This window comes from Electrona antarctica, assembly GCF_951216825.1.
Source record: "Electrona antarctica genome assembly, chromosome: 3".
Classification (NCBI taxonomy): domain Eukaryota; kingdom Metazoa; phylum Chordata; class Actinopteri; order Myctophiformes; family Myctophidae; genus Electrona; species Electrona antarctica.
This window is the reverse complement of record NC_136808.1, coordinates 16,739,811-16,763,402: the sequence shown is the minus strand read 5'-3', so window position 1 is coordinate 16,763,402 and position 23,592 is coordinate 16,739,811. Positions and strand designations below refer to the sequence as shown.

The window sequence follows — 23,592 nt, the reverse complement described above, 5'->3', positions numbered from 1 at the left end:
CAAATCATCAGAAAATTTAGAGACAAATATACACTTCTATATAAAAGACAGGAAATCATGTAAGGAGGTAAAAAGGGAATGGAAACATATACAGTAACGGGAGATTGCATAGTCGAAGAAACCTTGTACGAGGGCTCCTGTTAGGGTCTTCAAGATGTTTTTGTTGACCAGTGAGGACATCCTGTATAAGAATCTTGTTCTTTGGTTGACTTGGTTGACTTGGTTTCCCTGTTTGATGGAGAGATTTATTATGTGGGTGATGATTGGAGCTATAGCCAATAGCTATAGCTAATTAGCTATGGCCGAGTCTCGAGAGTCCCGATAATTTGGAGGGAATATTGTCATGGCCAGTGGCCTTGTGGGGTTGAAGGGCACTCAGTCTTTTAAGTACCTCCTCAGTTGTTACCATTGCCAGTTTAAAATCATCTTTACAAACACCTATGGTTTTTGTAATAGGCTTTGATGTGCTCTACACCAAAACGCCCAGAGTGGGAGGGCAGTTAACCAGCGTTGTTGCAATGTTTGCAAAGAAGATGTTTAAGTAGTTGGTTACATCAAGCTTGTCAGTGAGCTGGGCACCTGGACACTTCAGGAGAGACTACCCAAATAAAATATACTGGAGTACTTGACTGGTCTGCACGCGTTTTATTGTTTTGCAGTGACTAGCACACACATGCACAGTTGCTTGCTTGCACGCACGCACAGCACACAACAGCTATGTACAGATTGGCTGCCAGTGTAAACAGTAGCTGGATGCTTTGTGTTTGCTATGCCTCCAGTGCTGCCTCGAGCCAGCACCTCTCCACTGATCTGGGGTCAGGCATGGTTGGAGGTGGGCTTGGACTGGAGTAAGCACAGTGTGGCTCGACTGGCCTGGAATTGGATTGAGAGGAATATAACTGGATTAACTGATAATGTGATGACTTGAATTAATAATGTATTGCATTTTATATATGTACACACTACACAGTGGAATCCTCAGTGGTATACATGTTAATCCACTTAGGAAGGCTTGGTGAAAGAGCACAACCTTCACTTCCATCAAGCTATCTAAGTCGTTCTCAAATATTTTCATGTCAAGGACCCCATTGTATTTGGCTGTGGATCCCCATCTGAAAATATTTGGTGCCATGGACCCCCATAAGAGAAGATTTTTAAAAAAATGTTCAAAGCTATTCAAACATTTTCAAATTCTTTCAAGATTTTACAAAATGTTTCAAAAAATACAAGCTCACAAAGCTTCAGCTTTAAAAACAAATCAGCCATGTTTACGGATCCATTTGGTTACATGTGTGCACTCTCTGAGCTACAAATGCTATAAATGCCACAGTGGCTCACTAGGTAGACTGGCTGCTTGAGGAACAGCAGGTTTCCGTTTCGATCCCCAGCATCCCCTGGGTTAGTGTTATGAATTGCATTTTTATAGCGCTTTTCACCATTGTAAAGTGCTCAACGCGCTTTACAATGGTTCATTCATAGGAGGTGAACCGGTGAACAGTCGACGCCAGCGTCCTCACTTCCCACATTCACACACCAATGGTGGCAAGCTCACACCGACCGACTCATTGGAGGCAATGTAGGGTTCAGTGTCTCTTGCCCAAGGACACTTCGACATGTGGACAGGAGGAGCCGGGATTCGAACCGCAGACCCAGCTCTACCTCCTGAGCCACAGCCGCCCCAAGTGTCCTGTTGAAGTGTCCTTGAGCAAAACACTGAAACCCTAACTGCTCCCGATGAGCAGGTTGGTGCCTTGCATAGTTTCCTCTGCCATCAGTATTTGAATGGGTGAATGTAAAGCGTCTTGGATAAAGACGCTATATAAATGCACCATTTACCAAAGTAACTGAGGATTTTACTGTGTATATTTGTGGACTATATATACATATTCTAAGCTCCTAATAACCGAGGGAACAGTAGACAGACCTGGACATTTGGTTGTCGTGGGACCTTTTGAAAAGAGGCCCCCCTCTTTCTTTTCTTTTCTCCCTTGTTTCTTTCATTTTCTTTCACCCCAGACCTGCCTTGCATGTTTTTTTTTCTCCACTGGCCCCCCTTTGTGTGCCCCACATACCCCCCCTTTCCTGCCCCCCATTCCAGAGAGCCGGGGCCTGGGCATTGGCCTTGAACTCTGACCCTGCCTGCAATCAGTCATATCCCTGGGCCCCCTGTCCCTCCTCTCAGTCCAACAGACAGCCCTCCCCCTCCCAGCACCCCCACCTCCTCCTCCTGTTCTCCCTTTGCCCCTTTTATTCTCTCCCTTTTTTGCCAGGATCCAGAATGGTCACCATGCCTTTTGACTGCATGTGTCTTGCCCTAAAATCCCAGAGTGATGTTGATTTTGTTGATTGATGTTGATTGATCCCGTTCCGGGTCAGTTTTTTTACACTCTCTGAGTTAAATCAACACTCATGATTTTTTGTGTGTGTGTGTATGGACACACGGCCTCGGTAGCTGTAAAACAGAACCTCTCACAGAACCCCCCACCCCACCTCCATCACTGTCAGCCGCTCCCCTGGCCTGGGGCTTTATCTATCAATCTGTGAAGTGGCCATGAACTGATGAGTAAATGATGGTGTCAGCTTGTCGACCTGTCAGGACAGGACAGCTTAGGTCTGGAGTTCCTACGGGACAAGCGAATAGCCCAAATAACAGACAACACGCACGCACGTGCGCACAAGCACGCAAGCACGCAAGCACGCACGCACGCAAGCACGCACGCACGCACGCACGCACACACACACACACACACACACACACACACACACACACACACACACACACACACACACACACATGTGTTATCTGCCTCTTTCTCAATGTGTCCATCAAAACAACCATTTGGTGGCTTTGTTTCTACTGTTGCCTGTTGCATATTAATGTGAGAGGAGAGACTGATAGCAAGTTAGTAGCCTAGCCAGCTTGCTTTCTGGTCTAGAGGGGCGGGTCACGGCTGAGACTTGCACTGGAGAATATTGGTTCCGTGATTTGAGCCCCCTCCGCCCCTCCCCTCCCTGGTAGAAATCAGCGGAGGAAAGCGACTCCCCCTCTGCACTGTAGTTCACTCCCACTCATCTAGCCCCGCCCCCTCTGCACTGTAGTTCACTCCCACTCCTACTCTCCTAGACCAGGAAATGTGTCACGTTCCCCCAGGCTTTCATTTTTTGAGCCGAACGCGAACAAAAATAAAAGGCAAGTCCTACATTTTATTCAACTGTTGTATAAAGTTAATAGTTGAAACAGTTACCCGAATAATAAAGTACATTTGAATATTTGCGACCGTAGATTACTATGGAAAACCTGCAAAACCTGTCAGTCAGTCCATGTCTAGTTTATATAGGAGCTGACCGGTTCTGACATTCCATATGTTGCTCCTTCCCGATCCGACGTCCTTCCTCTTCGATGTCTCCCTTTTGATTGATACCTGTTCATTCAAACTCTAGACGGGCCCAACCCAAAGTTATTCTCAAGCTCAATAGGCCCGAAAATTAAGGCTCGGCCCTATCTGGGCTGGCCCGAGGCCCTGCCTGGCCTTACTAATTAGGCCAGGCAATTAGGCATTCCCGGACCTGTTGTTTCAGGGCAAACTCGCCCTTTAGGGCGAGGTCGCTTCTTACTGGTCTAATTTATTTCTTACTGGTCGGTCTAATTTATTTCTTACTGGTCTAATTTGATCAATTTCCCTCTTTCAGGATTTTCTTCCTGTATCTCCTGCATCTTCCTGTAACACACACACACACACACACACACACACACACACACACACACACACACACACACACACACACACACACACACACACACACACACACACACAGAGAAAGAGAGAGAGAGAGAGAGAGATAGAGGTAAAACCTAGCACATGGATCATGTGTGGGCAACGTGTGAAATGGGAAAGGGATACAGTACAGTAGGTTGTAGTGTCAATACTGTGAATTCCTGGAAATTAAATGTTCACCTGCAATTTTCTACGGTGGTCATATAGCCCCTCCAGCCTCTAGTAATATTTGTTAAAGTATACTGAGGTAGCATACCAGCATACTACATGACAAGGTGGTTCAGCTATTTGTTATTAAAAACTATACGACTAACAAATTTATTTGGGGTGTTGTAACAGTTGGCACATAACCATAAGATTTGGGTGGAAATGGATGAGCTAGTTTGCAAGATTAGACTGCACAAATATTTCTAATTCAACATAATCACAAATTACAAGTAATAATGATCTAGGCTGGGCTTTGTAATACAGTGAAATGATAGTGAAACCATTTTAATATAAAATGCTTTTGCAGCTAAAACCTACGTATATGTAGCCTCACCCAACAGTCTTACCAGATGTGTGCAACAGATCAGGTCAGGTTTACGAAGTCAGTCAGTCAGTCAGTCAGTCAAAGACGTGCCCATCTGTAGTGCTGTCCCACAGGTCCAGCCTAAAATTAGTGTCTTGTGAAATATCCCAGAACCCCCTGCCCCACAACACACACACACACACACACACACACACACACACACACACACACACACACACACACACACACACACACACACACACACACACACACACACACACACACTGATGAGGCCCAGGGCTGATGGCATCCGGTAGCATGTCCCTGGAGGCCTCTTTGCTGTGTTTTTTGGCGTCTGGACAGGTTGCCTGTCTGAAAACACTCTATTCATCGCTGATATGAAAGCCTGTCAGAAATGTGATGGTTGAGCAGTGAGCTGAGGGCTGGCGACTGCTGCCACCTCAGGGGTCAGAGGTGAGATTGGCTCAGAAGAGGTGAAATAGAAAGGGCCTCTCCTACCTGATAATTATCCAGATTGAATCCACCTGGCAGACTGTAGAGAATAAATAGCTGTCCCACCCCATGGCACAGTACAGAGAGACACAGTTGTGTCGCAGCACATCAATTTAAAAAGAATAATGGAATGATTCTCTCCTCAATGTTCCTCTCATAATGCCCACTGACCTACTGTACTCACGAATCCATCATTGGTGAGGATGCCTGTTTGAAAGGTTCAAGAGGTGTTCTGTTACAGTGTATACATATACTGTATATTACAAGGCCAGTATGGTAAACTTTCAGTTATTTTTAAGTTTAGATTTTTGTGTTTCTTTTGTGACAATTTTTGCCTATAATGACATTCCCAGTAGCCTATAGCGACGCAAGTTTAATGTGCTTATTTCTTCCCTCTCAATGTGGGTGAGATCCTGGGAGTAGTACTGAACTAAATTCTTGTGATTGTCTATCTTACATCCAACCTACTGACGTAGTTAACGTTGTGGCTGTAGATTTACAGCCACATCGTTAACTACGTCAGTCTACTGTAGGTAATGAACAAGAGAAGGAATAGAGCAGAGGAACAAAGGCTCACAGCCCTTACCTGTTGATCGAGCAGTCAACAGAGCTCAGGGGGTGGTAAGCGTGAGAGACAGAAGCTGGGAAAAGATTTCTTCCCTTTATTTGCAAACTGTGATTGATCGCCTCTATGGAGCAATCCCTGCAGAAACCTGCGGCGAGGGAAGGCTTCACGATAGATGAAGCACCAAAGCAAATGCTCTTAACTAGGAGATAGAAGATAGAAGATTAGCTTTATTAATCCCTGTGGGGGAAAATCGAGGCTGCGGTTCAAGAGCCTCACGGTCTCCGGAAACGCCATGTGGCCATCCATTTACTGTAACCTCCCATTTGTTCTTCTGCCAGCCTCACACTTTAAACACAGCACAAATGCTGTTCACAATGGCTAGCCACAGGGCCTGATTTCCATAGCATGTTGAATCTTTTATTTTGCTTTTCACCTCGGGATATGGAGGATAAGAGGGTTTTTATTACATATTCAGCTCCAATAACCCCCTGGCTAATACAACCCCCCTGCTCCCCCGACATACACAGTCAATGACAACTGGCTCCTATACAATGTTAATATTATACTACATTACTTCACTGAATCTAAATTATTACGAATTGAGAATGCTAGAACAGGAGGATTGTGGAGGAATGCGTCTGTGCCTTGACCACTTAAACCGTATATATTTAGTTGAAGCTCACACTTTGAGCTTGTAGATCTGCTATCTTTGCCGAATGTTCGCTCCCATGAATAGGGTTATTTTGGTTCAAAACATTCTGCTCTTCTTGTTCTTGACCTGCTCTCCTTTCTGTCTCCGGCAGTACGCTGACGATATACAGCATCAGTCAAGACGACGAGGCCATCTACCAGTGCATCGCTGAGAACATCGCTGGCTCGACACAAGCCAGTGCCCGCCTCACGGTGCTCTGGGCAGACGGTCTGCCAGGCGTGCCATCCAACGTGCGGGCCGAGGCCCTCTCGCCCAATTCAATGCAGGTGTCCTGGGGTGAGCCCGATCAGAACACTCAGGACATCATTGGCTACGTGCTGCACATCCGCAGGACGGCAGGTGAGTCAGAGCCACTTCTATATACGTGGAAAAATTGGTTTAACAGAAGTTATTTTTAATATATAATTGGTATATGTTTCACAATAACTATTCCACATAAATATGTTTTTTGACAACTACTCGAAATACATTTTTTTGTCACGAGTGTCTGCCACCAACACTCTTGCCAAAATGACACAGATACCACAAATGTAAAAGAAATTTATTTATTTATGTATTTTAAAGTTAATACCATTTCTGAATATGTTGCTTTCCAAAACATACTCAGTGCTAGGACCCTGCAGCATTCATTTTGGAGCTCAAACAGTTTTGGTTTCAATCTGAATTCTGGGAATCGCAGTTCTTACAACAAAGGCTACCGGAGGTGTCGCCTAAAAGCCTTCTAAAATGTTACAAAGTATGACTTAAATTATCTTTTAAGAGTGTACAAGTGTGCACTTGAACACTCTTTGAGATACAATGTATTCACTGAGTGTTTTAGATGAAAACGAGTTATACACAAACTCAACAATGGAGGACAGGCACGCACGAACGCACCAGGACAGGAGACACTGCACATTATGGGTGCGTTCGGAAATGCGCCCTGAACGCACTGGTGTGCTCTCTTGTCGTTTGTTTATTCAGTGCACTCGGTGCGTTGTCGTTCGAAAATCCAGTGCGCTGTGCACCGGGTGTGCCGAGTGCCCGCACTGAGCGACCCTACCCTGAAGCTGGGGTTGTCCGGTGTGAATGCGTCACAGCTGTGGTCGTTCGTAAATAAGGCACACTGAACGCACCGCCCACCACACTCAACAAACTGACCACATTCTGTTAGGGAAATTATGAGGTCCCATCATAGGCAATCAGCAGAGGCGAAGGCACGACACAAGGAGTCCGGCATATCGTCATCTTTCTTTATTGATCATCTCAGTACAGCAGAATGGTCGCATCGTCGCATGGTCGTACAGTCAAGAGTCAAGCATCACCCCGTTCCTCCCCTCAAGTTCTCCTTTCCCTCCCCTTTATTTCCCAACCACACACCCCCAAATTGACAGTCAGTGACAGGTGTTTTATTCAAATACAACAGGACATGGACAGATAATAACAGGTGGTGTTACAACATCTCCGTTCATGGTGTTGTTCATGGTGTTTGCTGACAGACAGGAACCCACTCTAAATGGGATAACAGAGATGCTATACAAAATGTTCATATAAGGATCTGCGCTAAAGATAAGGGTGACACACAAATAAGTATACCTTTGCTGACAGTATGGAGGAGTCAAGTCAGCTGTTAGATTGACAGGAAGACTGCTCTAAATGGGAGATAGTTGGAGGCAAGCAGGAAACAACATGCTATTCTCATCCAAGCTAAGATGAGAGAGCACACTAGCAACACCTTTGTTGACAATGGTCTTCGTGAGCATGGGAATGCAGCTGTCAGGTGACAGCTGTCGGTCAGTCCGAATGCGTATTTGTGATAGTCCATCCTATTTGACTGAATGGAAGACAAGGTACTACTTATATATTTCATAGTTATAATTGACATTCTAAAATTGCCACTACAGTTCTACCGCTTTTCATATGGAAATTGATTCATATTAATTTACATGGCCCAAGAGATTTATAGAATGACAATATTGATGATTAAAATGAGATAAAGAAGGCTTCGCTATTTATTGTTATTTCATTTTCCCACGTCTAATAACTTTAAAAATTACACTTCTAAGAAATTTAAACTTACTGGACACATCTAGAATCAAGGAAAACACATCTATAGTTAAATTAGAAGATAGTAAACACATCTAGTTAAATTTAGGAAGAAATTTAAGAAGATAGTAGAGCTTGTAGATCTGCTATATATATATATTTTTTTTTCTTTCCCTATACTATTTTTTAACTTTGTAATTCCACACTACAAAATACCTATAATAGTTAGTTTAAGAACCAAATGAACTGAAATGATTTAACTCAAATTAAAATAATTGAAATGGATTATATTAGGATAGAATTTAAACACTCAACAATTAAAATAATGTAATACTTTAAAACTTTAACCTGGTAAAACTTTAACATTAGGATATTCTCCATTGAACAAAACTATGGCCACTGTTAGTCCCCTCTCAGGCTGTTTTTCACACCCGAAAATAAATAAATAAATAGACTGATAATGACCACGTCCTGTATTTTAGGCTCTCTGCTACTTTTAACTCAGTTACACACAAACACACAAATACCTTTCCTCCCCCCCCCCCTTCTGCCAGCTGGACAGAGAAAGAGAGAGAAAGGAAGGCTGTCAATCAGACATTTGTTTTTTTTTTCCAATATCGAATTAATTCAAATTAAACTGTTACTGATGTGACCAAGGTGAGGTCTCTTTGTCTTAATATTATCTCCATTCGTTCAACATTTTCTGTATTATATTACTTAAGTTAGCGTTCAACCAAAGAATATTTCATATTTATACCAGTGACTTTCTGATAAGGGACGTTCAACCCGAAACTGCTTTATATCATGTATTACTATACTGATAAAGGACGTTCAACCTTGAAGAGAAAGGAACTATTTAACTTTCGTAAGCTCACTAGATTCGATTTTTTGCAGATCTCACCCCGAAAATAAATCCTTTCTCTCTGTTTTCTATACTAAAGGCCTAGTGCTACCTAGTAAATACCAGAATTGACAGGAGATAAAATAATATTAGACGTTTAACCTTGTTAAACCCTCATAAATGATTGATTTCACACTATTGATTTTAACACCTTGAAACACTCACGATTTGAATAATTACTTAGATCCATGTTAATTTATTTGCAAAACTATAAATGTATTCCTTTTAACTAACCCACACATAGGCTGTACCAATGACCCCTCCCCCTCTTGCCATTTTGGGCACGGGGTGTTCAATGAGGAGTCCTTTTAGTACAGTATATGTGCGTGGAAATGAATTCCAATATCTTATCATCCTATTTTAGGATTTTCTAACATTGTTGTTCTTGCCTATACTTTTACAAATTTTAGATTGGAGTCTAGTTAGATTAAAATTTAGATTAGATTTTTAGTAGTTTATCAAAACTCTTGTAGTTCACTACTTGCACATGTAAGACTAAATAGATTAAATCACATAGGGTAAATTACAAACTAAAGATCTAGTTATTCTCAATTGTATTTACCAATTACAAACTAAAGATCTAGTTATTTTCAATTGTATTTACCCTGTCGTAGTTTGTTTTCTTTAGCCAAAATTGATTTGCTGGCCCGTCGTTGCTGTGCGCCGTAATACAGCCGCATGGTTCAGTGGACACCAACGTTTCATATGACCTGTCTGGCCGCAGTAATAGCACAAGTCGTTGACAGGAATGGTGTTGGCTGCGCTGGCTTCATCCTCTCCCATGTGGCGTGCGTGGTTTAGTTGCCGTCTTCTTCTGTCCTTCCTTTCCTGGAGTACAGCATCAACCCTGGCTCGGGTTTGTACTTGTCCTCTCACTGGTCGGCTGTGGTATGGTCCTGGGTTGCCAGGCTGGTTACGCCAGGCTTCCCACGGCGGTGGGTGTTGTCTTGGTCTTGGGGTAGGCTTGCTGATGTGGTCTAGCTGGAAGCCGCTCAGTTGATTGGTCATTTCTTTTCCTCTGTGTTTGGTCATTTGAAAGTCTGGTTCTGGCTGGTCTCTGTTGTGGTTGCGGTCGGCATAATAGTTGTTGTTTGGTAGGGACACTTGGAGTTGTGTGTCCCTTCCTTGGTCGTTGTAGTAGCTATCATCTTCATCGTTGACAGGAATGGTTGTTTCGGCGTAGTTGGCTTGGTCCGGGTGGTTGGTTGTGTTGGCGTGTAGTAGTAACGCCGCAGTTTGAAGTTCTTGTTCCAGGAGTGTCACACGTGATACTGCCTGGTCGATTAGCTTTTTCTGGTCCTCCAGTTGGAGTTGAAGAATCGCCTCCCTTTGCTGTGCGTCGCTCATTTCTTGTCGAAGTTTCTTTCGGCTCTGCCTTGCCCCCATCTTTAAAATCGTCGGGTTTTTTTTTCCCAAGTAAGACGAAATATCGGCCCTGCGTCACTGCGTCCTTTGTTAATGACCCGTCTGGCCAACGCTGATCCAAATACCCTGCTCACATAGCGTCATTTGTTAGGGAAATTATGAGGTCCCATCATAGGCAATCAGCAGAGGCGAAGGCACGACACAAGGAGTCCGGCATATCGTCATCTTTCTTTATTGATCATCTCAGTACAGCAGAATGGTCGCATCGTCGCATGGTCGTACAGTCAAGAGTCAAGCATCACCCCGTTCCTCCCCTCAAGTTCTCCTTTCCCTCCCCTTTATTTCCCAACCACACACCCCCAAATTGACAGTCAGTGACAGGTGTTTTATTCAAATACAACAGGACATGGACAGATAATAACAGGTGGTGTTACAACATCTCCGTTCATGGTGTTGTTCATGGTGTTTGCTGACAGACAGGAACCCACTCTAAATGGGATAACAGAGATGCTATACAAAATGTTCATATAAGGATCTGCGCTAAAGATAAGGGTGACACACAAATAAGTATACCTTTGCTGACAGTATGGAGGAGTCAAGTCAGCTGTTAGATTGACAGGAAGACTGCTCTAAATGGGAGATAGTTGGAGGCAAGCAGGAAACAACATGCTATTCTCATCCAAGCTAAGATGAGAGAGCACACTAGCAACACCTTTGTTGACAATGGTCTTCGTGAGCATGGGAATGCAGCTGTCAGGTGACAGCTGTCGGTCAGTCCGAATGCGTATTTGTGATAGTCCATCCTATTTGACTGAATGGAAGACAAGGTACTACTTATATATTTCATAGTTATAATTGACATTCTAAAATTGCCACTACAATTCCCGGTGTGCATTTCCGAACGCACCCGAGATGGGGAGTGGAGGGTTGTTGAGATAAAAGGAACCAGGAACAGGACACCTGTTTGTCAGACCACAGGAGGATCACTCTGCCATGTTCAGCCTTGCTACAGCGCAGCCATAAAAGTGGATTTTAATTGTAAATTGAATGAGACTAAATTTTATGGTGCCATGTTAATGTTAATGTTTATACGACCTGCAGGGTGTGAAAGCAGCTGTATACGTGTGATGGCTATCAGTGTGGTGTTAGCCTTTTCTTGATGTGAGTGCATGTGTGTGTGATTCTGTGAATGATGTGCGTTATGGCCGTGTGTGTGTGCGCGTGTGTGTGTGTGTGTGTGTGCACAAATGGTGTTCAAAATGGCTTGTGTGTGTCTGTGTGTGTCCGTGTATGTTTGTGCACGTGCCTGCGTGGGTGTGTGTGGGTGCATGTAACCTTGCGGAGCAGTAACAATCTCCGATTCTCCACTGCCGTTCACCTCTCGTGCTATCAGATGGATAATTAAGGCCCCCAGGGGCCAACCAATAGGATCTGTTTTAATTACCTTCCAATGATAGCACGGCCCAATGGATTCAGAGCAGAAACATGATAGTGTTTTTGGGTGGTTTCTATATTAAGGGTTACAATTTACTTAATCCAGAGCGATTTATATTAAGCAAGAACAAACAAACATGGCAATACATCATATGCATACAAAAGTAGTAACATTCATTACGTCATTACGATGGCATCAAGGCCCACCAAAATGAATTTTAGTCGACTAAATCAACTGTAGATTTTAGTCGACTAAAATCTTATGATATTTAGTCGACTAAAACTAGACTAACACTAAAACATTCCAGGTGACTAAAATGTGACTAAAACTAAAATCAAAATTTGCTGCCAAAACAACACTGCCTTACAGCCCGTGTAATTACCTACTGTACAACAACACAGCTCTGGACAGACAGGTAATTCCAAAATAGGAATATGGATTAGTTGCAAATGGTATAATTGCTTGGCTGTTTGCAAGACAATGACAATTAATTTAGCATCCCTGCACATTTTACTACAATGTGTGTGTATTCCTTCAACCTGACATTTCCATTAAACTAGGCTATGTTTCATTTCCATAACCTACATCCCCTTACTTGGAAATGGAAATGTAGGCTACAGTATATTACAGTATACACATAAAAGTAAAACATCTAACTATGCTCTCATATTAATGTGCATTCATTAGAGCCATCTATCTACACTCCCTTGATAATACACTTCTGCCCAGTGCCCAAACAGGCACAGATAATTCGTATTTTATTATTATTATTGAAAAACAGTTGCTTTATGTTAGCCTATCGCTGCTAGCTCTGACTGACCCTGGCTGAGATGTCTCGAGTTGGTCCCGCCCACGTCCGTAGGTTGTGTCGGTTTAATGTCAAATTATTACAAAAAACACATTGACGGACTGAAACAATAACCGTTTAAAACATTTAGTTATTTGGCACACTGGGTTGAATTAACATAAAGGCTCGTCCCCAATCAAACACAACTCTATGGTAAACGGCGTATGGTGAGTTCACGACCAGGATCGCCTGTGCACGTTGCATTCAACACAGAGCGGCATAACAACCCGTTTTAAAAGTTTGCTTCAGCGCATCCATTAATTTCTTCACGCCGTCGTAACAACAGACACACACAGGTTACTGCAACTACAATTACATTTTCCATCCGATGTTCAGAAGTGATGTTAAGAGAAGAGAAAATAAATTCCGCAGGTGGGAGGTGTCACACAGTCACAGACAGTCACAAGGCGATACGACAGCAGGGAGGATGAGTCAAACCGATACATTATGTTCACCCGAGGTGCTGCTGCTTTCTGGCCAATCCTACGGCACCGCAGGCATGCATTAATTGCTTAATTCAACCATTTCTCCATTGATCACGCCTGCTATCAAATGTGTCAGAATCAAAGGACTGTTTGTCCGCTGTGTCACACAGTTTGTGTGAAGAAAAAAAAATCAGCTGGCAGCTCCGCCCACAGAGGTTGTCGTATTTAAAAATATATATAATGAGGGGGAGGTGCGAGTGCGCGTGCAATAGTTATATAGATACGTCACACTATCAGTGTTTATATCATTGGCCTGTTTGACTGTGAAGGGTTCAGCCTCCAGGAAGAAACCCTAAATACAAAGTTAATGCACCATTGCACATAAAAACGACTCCAGGGTGTCTAATGAAGTCACCTCATAAACACATGAAAAACTGGAAAAATACAAAAATTGTGGCACCCCATCTTTAAAGCTATATTCAAATATCACTTCTTTTTTTGTTTTGTTGTGATAATCCTCCCTATAGAGTGTGCTGACCATATAAGGAGTTCCTCCCTGTCCCCAACTAACCCCTGGGGGGGGGGGGGGGGGGGGGGGGTCAAAAAACCTTAGGTTTCGTTTTTGGCTAGGTGGCCCAGCCTTCATCCAATCAGAATAGAGAGGGGCCTTCCACCAATCATGATCGAGCGGGGGCACGCCTTGGTGTGCGTGCTGTTGTCCTGTCACTTGTCCCCCCACTGTACTGCGTGCATGTGCACATCTTGTTACCGGGGCGGACCAGGGGGTTTTCCAAATCACCCAAATCACTGAATGCTCCTTTAACATCCACGTTTTACCTCACTGAATTTCCACGTACCTTGCATTACGCCTACAGTTCAACCAGGCTATGTTACATTAGCCATTACCCACTGCAGTGCTTCTCAAAGTGGGGTCTGGGGACCTCCAGGGGTCCTTGGGGGTTGCCAGGCGTCCCCAGCTAAATGTATTTACCGGTAATATTAACCACTTTACCATTATAATGCATCGGCCCATCGGACATTTGAAAATTGCCGGGTCCCTGCCGTGAAAACGTCACTGAACTACTGACAGCAGAAATACCATAATATCAGCCGCAATAAACATAAAGACGATGACAGAATGTATTTATTGTTTCCCCCATATTCTTGCATTCTTTCGGTTCTCATTCCCTGCCTCCCTCCTTCATGTTCTCTCCTCCATTCCATACCTCTCTGCTCTCTCTCCCTGCACCTCAGACCCGCTGGAAATGGAGTACCAGGAGGCAGTCAGCAAGGTGACCCTGCTGCAGGTTGTGGGTGATCTGCAGCCTTCCACCAGCTACACCTTCTATGTGAAGGCCTACACTTCCCGCGGGGCCAGCAAGCCATCTGACAGCTCCACCGAGAACACCCATGGGGAGGGTGAGTTTCTTTGGGGAAGAAAAGGATACCGTTAGCTGCTCTCAACTCGTCGCAATGCTTTGCGTTTTGAGCTTGTGGTCAGCTATTTTTGGAAGACTGCTTGTATTCCAGTTCATTCTTCTCAAATAGAAACTGTAATCAAATCCATGTTTTTTGAATAGATTAGAAAATATTTTTGACATAATATCGTAAAAAACTACCGGGATCGGTATCAAACATAAAAGATATGGCGAGTTATACATAGTAGTAATAGTAAGTTCTGCACAGAGCGAGTCCTGTCTCTGTCATTCTTTCTCTCTTCAACGCTATACACTCACACATACACTCACACATACACAGTAACAACAAAAATTGTACAAACAAACTCTTGCGTGATTGCACAATTACGTATTTACTCAAACACTCACGCTCAATACACAGGCATACAAGCGCACAACGTGGAAACTTAATTGGCATTTCCAGAGAATGAAAATATTGTGTAGGATTTTTAATTGTAGGGAATCTATCAAAACAACAGTTGTTATACAGCTTGTGCAGTTCTCCCTCCACTCCATTGGCTTAATTAGACTAAATTGGAATTGGACACAAATCTAATTAAATTACATGTCTGTGTAGTGCATAATTAAATTACCTCTGTGCTACCTTACTATCATTGTTCAGACTCATTTCAGAAATTATGAAAAAGGATTAGGAGTGTCTGAGAGGATCAGATGTATGGTAATATTTTCAGTAACACTTGAACACAATGAGCCCTACTTCATTAAATTGAACAGCCATCTATTATAAAAGAGTGATGGCACTATTGTCATGAACAATGAGTCCGTATTCCATCATTTACAAGATGTCTATACAGCACTTTTGTCATTGATGATTTATGAAATAATATTTGACCAAAATAGATGCTCTGGGATGGCTATAAAATAAATTAAGTATTGCACAAGACATGATTTATTTCTCAGATACACACATTAACCGTTAAATGCTCCTGGTGGTTGGCTAATAGTTAACCACTAAAGCCATATTTTATACATTGGCTATTCGGAAATCTACTAGCTCACAATTTGGCATCCATTGTTCAGTACCGGTATGTTCTCATTATGACCACATAGGCACAGATATGCTCTAAAAGTTTGAAAAACATATGATTTATTTCATGAGGTCCTTAATGTTGTTAATTGTGTTGCATTGCAGTCCCAGCACCCCCCTCGCTCTTCACCAAGGTGATAAACAGCAGTGTGGTGAGAGCCACATGGGAGCCTTCCTCTAAGATGGGCCAGAATCAGGGTTTCAGGCTGTACTACAGGAGGGCTCATTCACCTGTCTTCACCGGACCCATCACCTTCCCACGCAACGCCACACACTACAACATCACTCAGCTAGGTGAGGAACCATACCAAACCATGGTCATGATACTGACCATATTACTGACATGATAGTGACCATGTCAGTAATTGACAAGATAAAGACCATGATACTGACCTGATATTACCGACCATGACACTGTTGTGGTACTGTCATGATACTGACATGATACTAATCTCAACCACCTGAACCCTAGCATCCCTAGCATCCCTAGGGGGTGATACATGCTCGACAAGCTGTGCCACATTGTGAGCACAGATCACAGCTCTGAGTAAATTAACCAAATCTGTGCCAGAACAAGATAATCTATAATCTATACAAGCTATTGTATCCTACCTCTGGTCTGCTTTGAGGCAGGATTCCAGGGAAGAAGGGAATATATAACCTCATGATCAGCTCTGTAGAAGTGGCCAGCAAACTGTATTCTTCTGGATCAGACTAGTGAAGAAACACAGGGAAGGTTGCCTTATATTAAAGAAGTTGATGGGTGGCTCTAGAGAGATTTTGCGCTCTCATTAGAAGGCGAGTGTAAGTGCCATCCAGCCGTTTCTCTAATTTCTTTGGAAGTGTCCATGTCTCGGAGCCATAGAATAGAACCGGCTCGACGGTCGTCCGAATTTTTTTTACTTTGAACCTCTTACTAAGCTGGGATGACCAGATCTTATGCATGTCATTGCAGGCTGACCAGGCCATACACTTCTTAGTTTGAAAGTCCTTTTGGGAAGAAGATATATATGAACCCAAATACTTGCAGTCATCAACCAGTTTCAAAGGAGTGTTGTTAATGTTAAGTGTTTCGTTAACGTGTTATGAAGCCTTAATCCTTGATCGCACTAAGAAAGTTAATCCATCGTGCGTTGATAGTTGATACACAGCCTAGAATGAGGATGTGGCTCAAATATGGAGGGCTATCACTTCCGGGTCGGGCGGAAGTGGTCTCTTCTTCTGCGTTTTTTGTGCATTACACTGGCACTAGCCTCACGATCCCACCTATAGTAACGGGAGGGAATTTGTTAATTCTAGCTATTTTAATTCTGGTCATTTTAATTTTATACCAGGCATGAGGCCTGCACAAGGTCAGTACTATAGACCGAAAGCTTGCAAATAAATTGATTATGCGTGTTTTTTTTAAAAACATTTTTAAAATTATCCGAAATTTGATAACTATAATGACATGCCCAAAATAGGGACGCCAGATTGAAAGTGCATGGTTATAGACCAATTATTTGTTTACAAACATTGGGACTGTTTCATGTAATCAATTCCCAACAGATCTCCAAACCTGTTGTTTTGGGGAGCGCTGGTTTCAGTCCATTCAACCTCCTCTTGTGAGTTAGCTAGTGAGATGCACCCTAGGAGACATTTATACTTCAAAGCGCAACAGTGTTGCGCACAGAGAACAGCTGATATACAAGCTCACATCGCATCTGACACTGGTTAAAGTGTCAAATGATCTGCTAATGGCAATGGATGCGGACAGGACCTCTCTCCTGCTGCTCCTCGACCTTAGTGCCGCATTTGATACGGTCGTTCACTCAATTCTCCTCGATCGTTTAGAACATCTAATTGGTATCAAAGGTCCTGCACTCGATTGGTTCCGCTCCTACCTCTCACATAGATCTCAGCGTGTGCTCTTCAATAATTCAATGTCCCATTTTTCCAGTGTTAATGACGGTGTCCCACAAGGCTCAGTTCTTGGTCCAATCCTCTTCTGTTTATATATGACACCATTAGAAAGTCTGGCATAGAATACCACTGCTATGCAGACGACACCCAAATCTACATCCCCATCACAGCAACTGACCCATCCAACATTCACAACCTTGAAATCTGTCTAGCCGAGGTCAAGAAATGGATGAACAGCTCCTTCTTCTGCAGCCCTTATGCGCGCGCATGCTGTTTCTTATCAGTGTGACGTCGTCTCTTAAGGCGTCTATACAGTAGGTCTGTCTGTAGGTTTTGAAAACATTTAACCAATGAAAATCTTTTTCGGACATACAAGGTTTCCACCCTACAGCGATGACAAATCTGAAAGGTTAATTTAATTTCAATCTGGAGGGTTCATTTAATTTCAGTTAGATTTATCTGCATACTGTAGACCTGCTTCTCATGGAAATGGTTCCTGTGATTTTTATTTGTACTCGTTTCTATTCATGTCTTTATCTGTAATATAGATTGATGTGTCGCACTTACATTGTAAATTCACGTTTGATATTTTATCCATCATCCAAAAGTGTCTTTTCTTTTCTTTCCAGATGCCACATTGGTCTACGAGATAAAGCTACTTGCATTCAACCAACATGGAGATGGCAATGCCACCATGCGATTTGTGTCACTTAGGGAGGCAGTGGAGAAATCAGGTGACTTTTTGCACATTCTAGTAACTGTGCCCCAGAGCATGAAAGATTAAACATTCTCAGATCGTGAACCAGATGTGTCATCCATTACCTTGAGCAGTCATACTGACCCCTCTTTACACTCTTTATACGTTACTACCAGTGCTTCTCAGACATTTTCACATCAAGGCTCCCAAATTGATATATGCATTTAGCCACAGAACCACATCTGAAAAAGCAAAAACAACAACAACATAGCAGACATATAAATAGATTGTGGATAACACTGTCATTGGCATATCCGTGTTATGGCTGTGTAGTTTTCTGACAACAGAAACGGAAACTATGTCAATGGTATGCACAATATTTAAACAAGAAATTACAAGTAATTTGCAATTTTGCACTTGGGTAACAAAATGCTAACTGGCAGGCCAAGGCTAGAAAGATACGCCATTGACACCTGTATTGTGTTATGCGCTATAAAGAGATCAAGTATTGTAAGATATACATGCTAGTAAGTTAAAGCGGAAAAATGTCAGCCATGTTGAAAACGGCTTATATTAGCTGTACACACGCACGTGCACTCACCCTTTACACACCACCTCTTGATTTACAGTATGAATCTAGTGTGTGTTTTTGATGAAGTGTACTGTATCTCCCCATGCAGTGTTGAACACCCCATGCGACTGTGTGAAAGATGAACACAGCAAGACCTCCACCACAGGTATCATCATCGGCATTCACATTGGAGTCACCTGCATCGTCTTCTGTGTGCTGTTCCTTATCTTCAGCTACAGAGGCAGGTGTGTATGGAGGCCACCCATCTCCTGTGCTGTTCCCCACTCCCCATCGCAACCTTTCACATGGAACCCAACCAAATAAAACCTGTTTATTTCAATATTTTATTTAGAACAAATAAGATAAGACCTGTATTGATCCCGCAAGGGAAATTCTGTCACCAGAGGCAGCACGACAGTTAAGATCTAACTCAATAGAAACACCATCAATAACATTATACTGTAGTGTACACCCTCAGAAAATGTATCATTTATCCATTAAGGATGGGAACCCCTTTTGGGTTTTTTACCTTTCAAGACGGAAGCCAATTGTTAGGTTGTTGTTGTTGCTATGTAGTTGCTATGTAGTAACTACCGGTATGTACAGTATAGCAACAATATTTTTTTGTTTTTCAGAAAAGGATTTAGAAGGCGTTTTTAGAATCGGTTAAAAACAAAGCAATATTATAAATCATCGTAAATCACTGTGAGAAGAAATAAAAAAATAAGTGAAAAGATGTAATGGATAAACAAAGTACCGGTACTTCATAGTACACGGTGAAATGTTCCTTTAACTCTGAGAGAGTACACGTGTACATTTGTACACGGTGTACAAAAATGCATAAATTAACTCAGGATTTGACTGAGTATGTTGTGACTGCAGCAGTCTAAACTGTGCCGCGTGTGTGTGCATGTGTGAGTGCGTGTGTGCGTGTGTGTGCGTGTGTGTGCGTGTGCGTGTGCACATGCCCATGCGTGTTGTGCAGGTTAATGATGTGCAAGAAGGTTCAGGCCACCCCCCAAGCAGGGCGTAGTGTGGCGATGGAGTCCTCTCTGACTTCCCAGGGTGCCTCTGTGCTGAACGGGGCTGCCAGGGTGGAGAAGAGGGTCAATGGCTGCGCAGCGGGAAAGACCACCGCGGACAACAACGAGCTGGAGAGACTCTACACTGCCCCGACCCGCACACAGGACACATACATGGTGAGACTCTACACTGCACCGACCCGCACACAGGACACATACATGGTGAGACTCTACACTGCACCGACCCGCACACAGGACACATACATGGTGAGACTCTACACTGCACCGACCCGCACACAGGACACATACATGGTGAGACTCTACACTGCACCGACCCGCACACAGGACACATACATGGTGAGTCATGAGACTCTACACTGCACCGACCCGCACACAGGACACATACATGGTGAGGCATGAGACTCTACACTGCACCGACCCGCACACAGGACACATACATGGTGAGTCATGAGACTCTACACTGCACCGACCCGCACACAGGACACATACATGGTGAGTCATGAGAGACTCTACACTGCACCGACCCGCACACAGGACACATACATGGTGAGTCATGAGACTCTACACTGCACCGACCCGCACACAGGACACATACATGGTGAGTCATGAGACTCTACACTGCACCGACCCGCACACAGGACACATACATGGTGAGTCATGAGACTCTACACTGCACCGACCCGCACACAGGACACATACATGGTGAGTCATGAGACTCTACACTGCACCGACCCGCACACAGGACACATACATGGTGAGTCATGAGACTCTACACTGCACCGACCCGCACACAGGACACATACATGGTGAGTCATGAGACTCTACACTGCACCGACCCGCACACAGGACACATACATGGTGAGTCATGAGAGACTCTACACTGCCCCGACCCGCACACAGGACACATACATGGTGAGGCATGAGTCCCTGCAGCCCTGAGACCATAAGGGACAACAGATTATCCCTCCTAATTCACCACTAAAATGCAGAGGGAAAATGTACAGTGAAAAATACGCCAATACAACATACAGTATATCTGCTGTCGGGAAGAAACCACCTAGGTAACTCCAATATGTTCATTTTTCTGAAAATTAAAAATGGGAATTTTTCTGGAAATTAAGAAAACCTTATATTTTGAAAACAAAGCAATACTGCCTCATCAAAGTTGGTGTTGTGGCTTTTTATATTGTCAATTACTTGCATGAGAGGGGGAGAGGAGGGGGTGGAGTAGCTGTTTTAGCAGACAGTGTGAGGGTCCAATGGAGTTAAGAGGTTTTGTCCGAAGCACTTTTCATTGTTTCAATATTGTTTTAACCAACACACAGTGTGTTCAATAGCACTGATTTATGCACAAAAAAATCCAAAACCTCAAAAATGGAGTTGGGTGGTTTCCTCCCGACAGCAACGACGTATGGATGTGCTTGGACAGGGTAGTCCTGTAGACATAATACAAAATGCAGGCAATGTAATTAAAAGCATTGAAAATGTTAAGTTAAAATCTGTGAAAAGGCAGGCACGCCTTTTCACAGATTGGTGTGGGCGGGTGCCCACACCGAGCGACACAAAGCACACTTCTGGCTGATGCAATGCCGTCCGAGTATAATAGCTAAAACAGCAGATCTACAAGCTCACATACAATGAAGTATTTAGTGCTTATAAATGTGTGTGTGTGTGTGTGTGTGTGTGTGTGTGTGTGTGTGTGTGTGTGTGTGTGTGTGTGTGTGTGTGTGTGTGTGTGTGTGTGTGTGTGTGTGTGTGTGTGTGTGTGTGTGTGTGTGTGTGTGTGTGTGTGTGTGTGTGTGTGCGTGTGTGTGTGTGTGTGTTTTCAGTCAGAGAACTCGCTAGTATCCTACACTCCAAACGACACCCAGCTGTCTACGATACCGCTGGACGAGTTCAGCTCGGAGCGGGAGACACGCTTCCAGGAGCCTCCTCCTGCCGCCGCGGCAGGACGGCAGGACCACGGCTAACTCCGTATGAAGGCCAGTTCCACTGAGACTCTTCTCATACTCAGGTCGACAAAATGTGTTTTCTTTTCTTTCAGAGTAATTTTACCTTTTTTTGTGCAAAGATTTTTTATTGGTACGTTAAGGAGTTCTAGGAGATCTAGCTAGGACTGGATATTGGGGTGTTCTTTGGTCTGGGGTTTGGAAAGCACTATCTTTTGCTGGGACAGCTATGGCTTAGCTTGGCAGGCCATTGAAGTGTTGGTTTTTACAGTTTGGTACTTTGTTCATTTTCTGGTTGCCGGCAGCACACAGAATAGAGGCCCAGAATGTCCTTGATATATAGTGCTGATTTTATTTTTACGTTTTTTTAAATAGATATATATATATATATATCTACTACTATGTCAAAGTGGTTATAAGTTATTGGTCTTATTTCTACTTTTCTGTGGATGTCAAAGACTCCAGCTGCCTACTTTCAGCCTACCAATGATTCCACCATCTCATCTACAGAAGACTACGGCCTTCTTCCAGGGATTTGATATATTCTGTCTCAGGACTTTGTTTTTCAGCGATATCAGCATTTGTTTGTTTGTTTTCTTTTGTTTTATTAGTTCTTGGCCTTCATGCAGGCACTAGACTTGGCTATGTGAACCTTAGGATTCAACAAAAACCTACCTCAGCCGGAATGAATGTGTCGTGTGGGAAGCCTTTTGGATCTGTACCTTCCCCTGTGTTCACTTGTTTTACATGTAGAGGGATCCATTGGTTAGAAAATTACAAGATCAGACACCGCACTACCTCAGATGTCAAGAAATCTTCTCACACCTCTCCTACTTTCTCAAAGCAAAATGAAAAGAAAAGAAATGAAAAGGAAAAAAAATAATCCAACATAAAGCACTTCCAAACGCTGAAGTTAATGTTCTACCTCAAGATAACAATGTTGTTATTGTTGTTGTTGTTTGTCTGTTTCTTGCTAAATGAAAATGTGTCCCTCTCCTTCTATGAGATCCAGGCTTCCCTCCGTTGATGCTTATGGTGTTTGTACATAAGTCAGTACCTCAAGTTGACAGACTGACATTGTATGAATTCTATTGTAAAGACATTTTATAGTGTTCCATGGTAGTTTTTAAAGGTTTCTTCTTCTTTTTTCTTTCCAAAAGATCAGATTGTTTTTTTGTTTGTTTTTTGTTTTCATTCTTAGTTGCCTCAGTTAAATGAAATGATTGTTAGAGATGCACTGCACCGCTAATAATATGTTCAGGACTATATACTGCTACGTGAGATAATATGCTACATATTGTTCTATTTGACAGGCGAGGTGAAGTAAACTAATATACATACATCATATATGTATTTACGAAACAAAGCTATGTTTGAATTCCGTGTGCATGTGTTCTTTGTAAAGTATATGTGCATGTTTTTTGTGGGTGTTTGTGTTGGCGTTGAGTGAAAGAGTGTCTTTATCTACATATGTGATGTATGTAAAAAAAATATAGAAAAAGCACAAATGTATCAAAATGTTATAAAACATTGGACACTAATAATGTTAGTACAATGCTCTCATACGGGATTACTGAATATTAATTGGCAACAGTGTGTTTCTAATCAAATTAGTGGATGTTTCACAATTTAAGTTACCTGCCAGTCACTCAATGCCTAGTATATACTTTGTCGCACGACAGATTCGCTCTCTGACAATAATTGATTTTTGTTGAGCGTCACCATTATGCGGCAAAGTATAAAATTAGGCTCAAGCCTCCGGCGCTGTTAGTGACTTATTTCTTTCCCCATCATATCTCCTCATCTGACTCCTTTGGTGAAGGCATAGCCTTCTGCTTCCTGCTGCC

At 43.0% G+C, this 23,592-nt stretch overlaps 1 protein-coding gene across 1 annotated transcript in view; it reads left to right on the top strand.

Moving 5' to 3' along the window:
- Positions 1-21,766, top strand: part of igdcc3 (immunoglobulin superfamily, DCC subclass, member 3) — a gene marked incomplete at both ends in the record, with an annotated part of 83,088 nt that extends 61,322 nt beyond the window's left edge. The window contains 7 exons of the mRNA XM_079497134.1: positions 6,172-6,419; positions 14,333-14,497; positions 15,689-15,877; positions 18,115-18,219; positions 18,863-18,998; positions 19,739-19,952; positions 21,626-21,766. Of these exons, the coding sequence (XP_079353260.1) occupies positions 6,172-6,419; positions 14,333-14,497; positions 15,689-15,877; positions 18,115-18,219; positions 18,863-18,998; positions 19,739-19,952; positions 21,626-21,766 (1,198 nt within the window). The remainder of the gene's footprint in view (positions 1-6,171; positions 6,420-14,332; positions 14,498-15,688; positions 15,878-18,114; positions 18,220-18,862; positions 18,999-19,738; positions 19,953-21,625) is intronic.
- Positions 21,767-23,592: the final 1,826 nt, after the last annotated feature.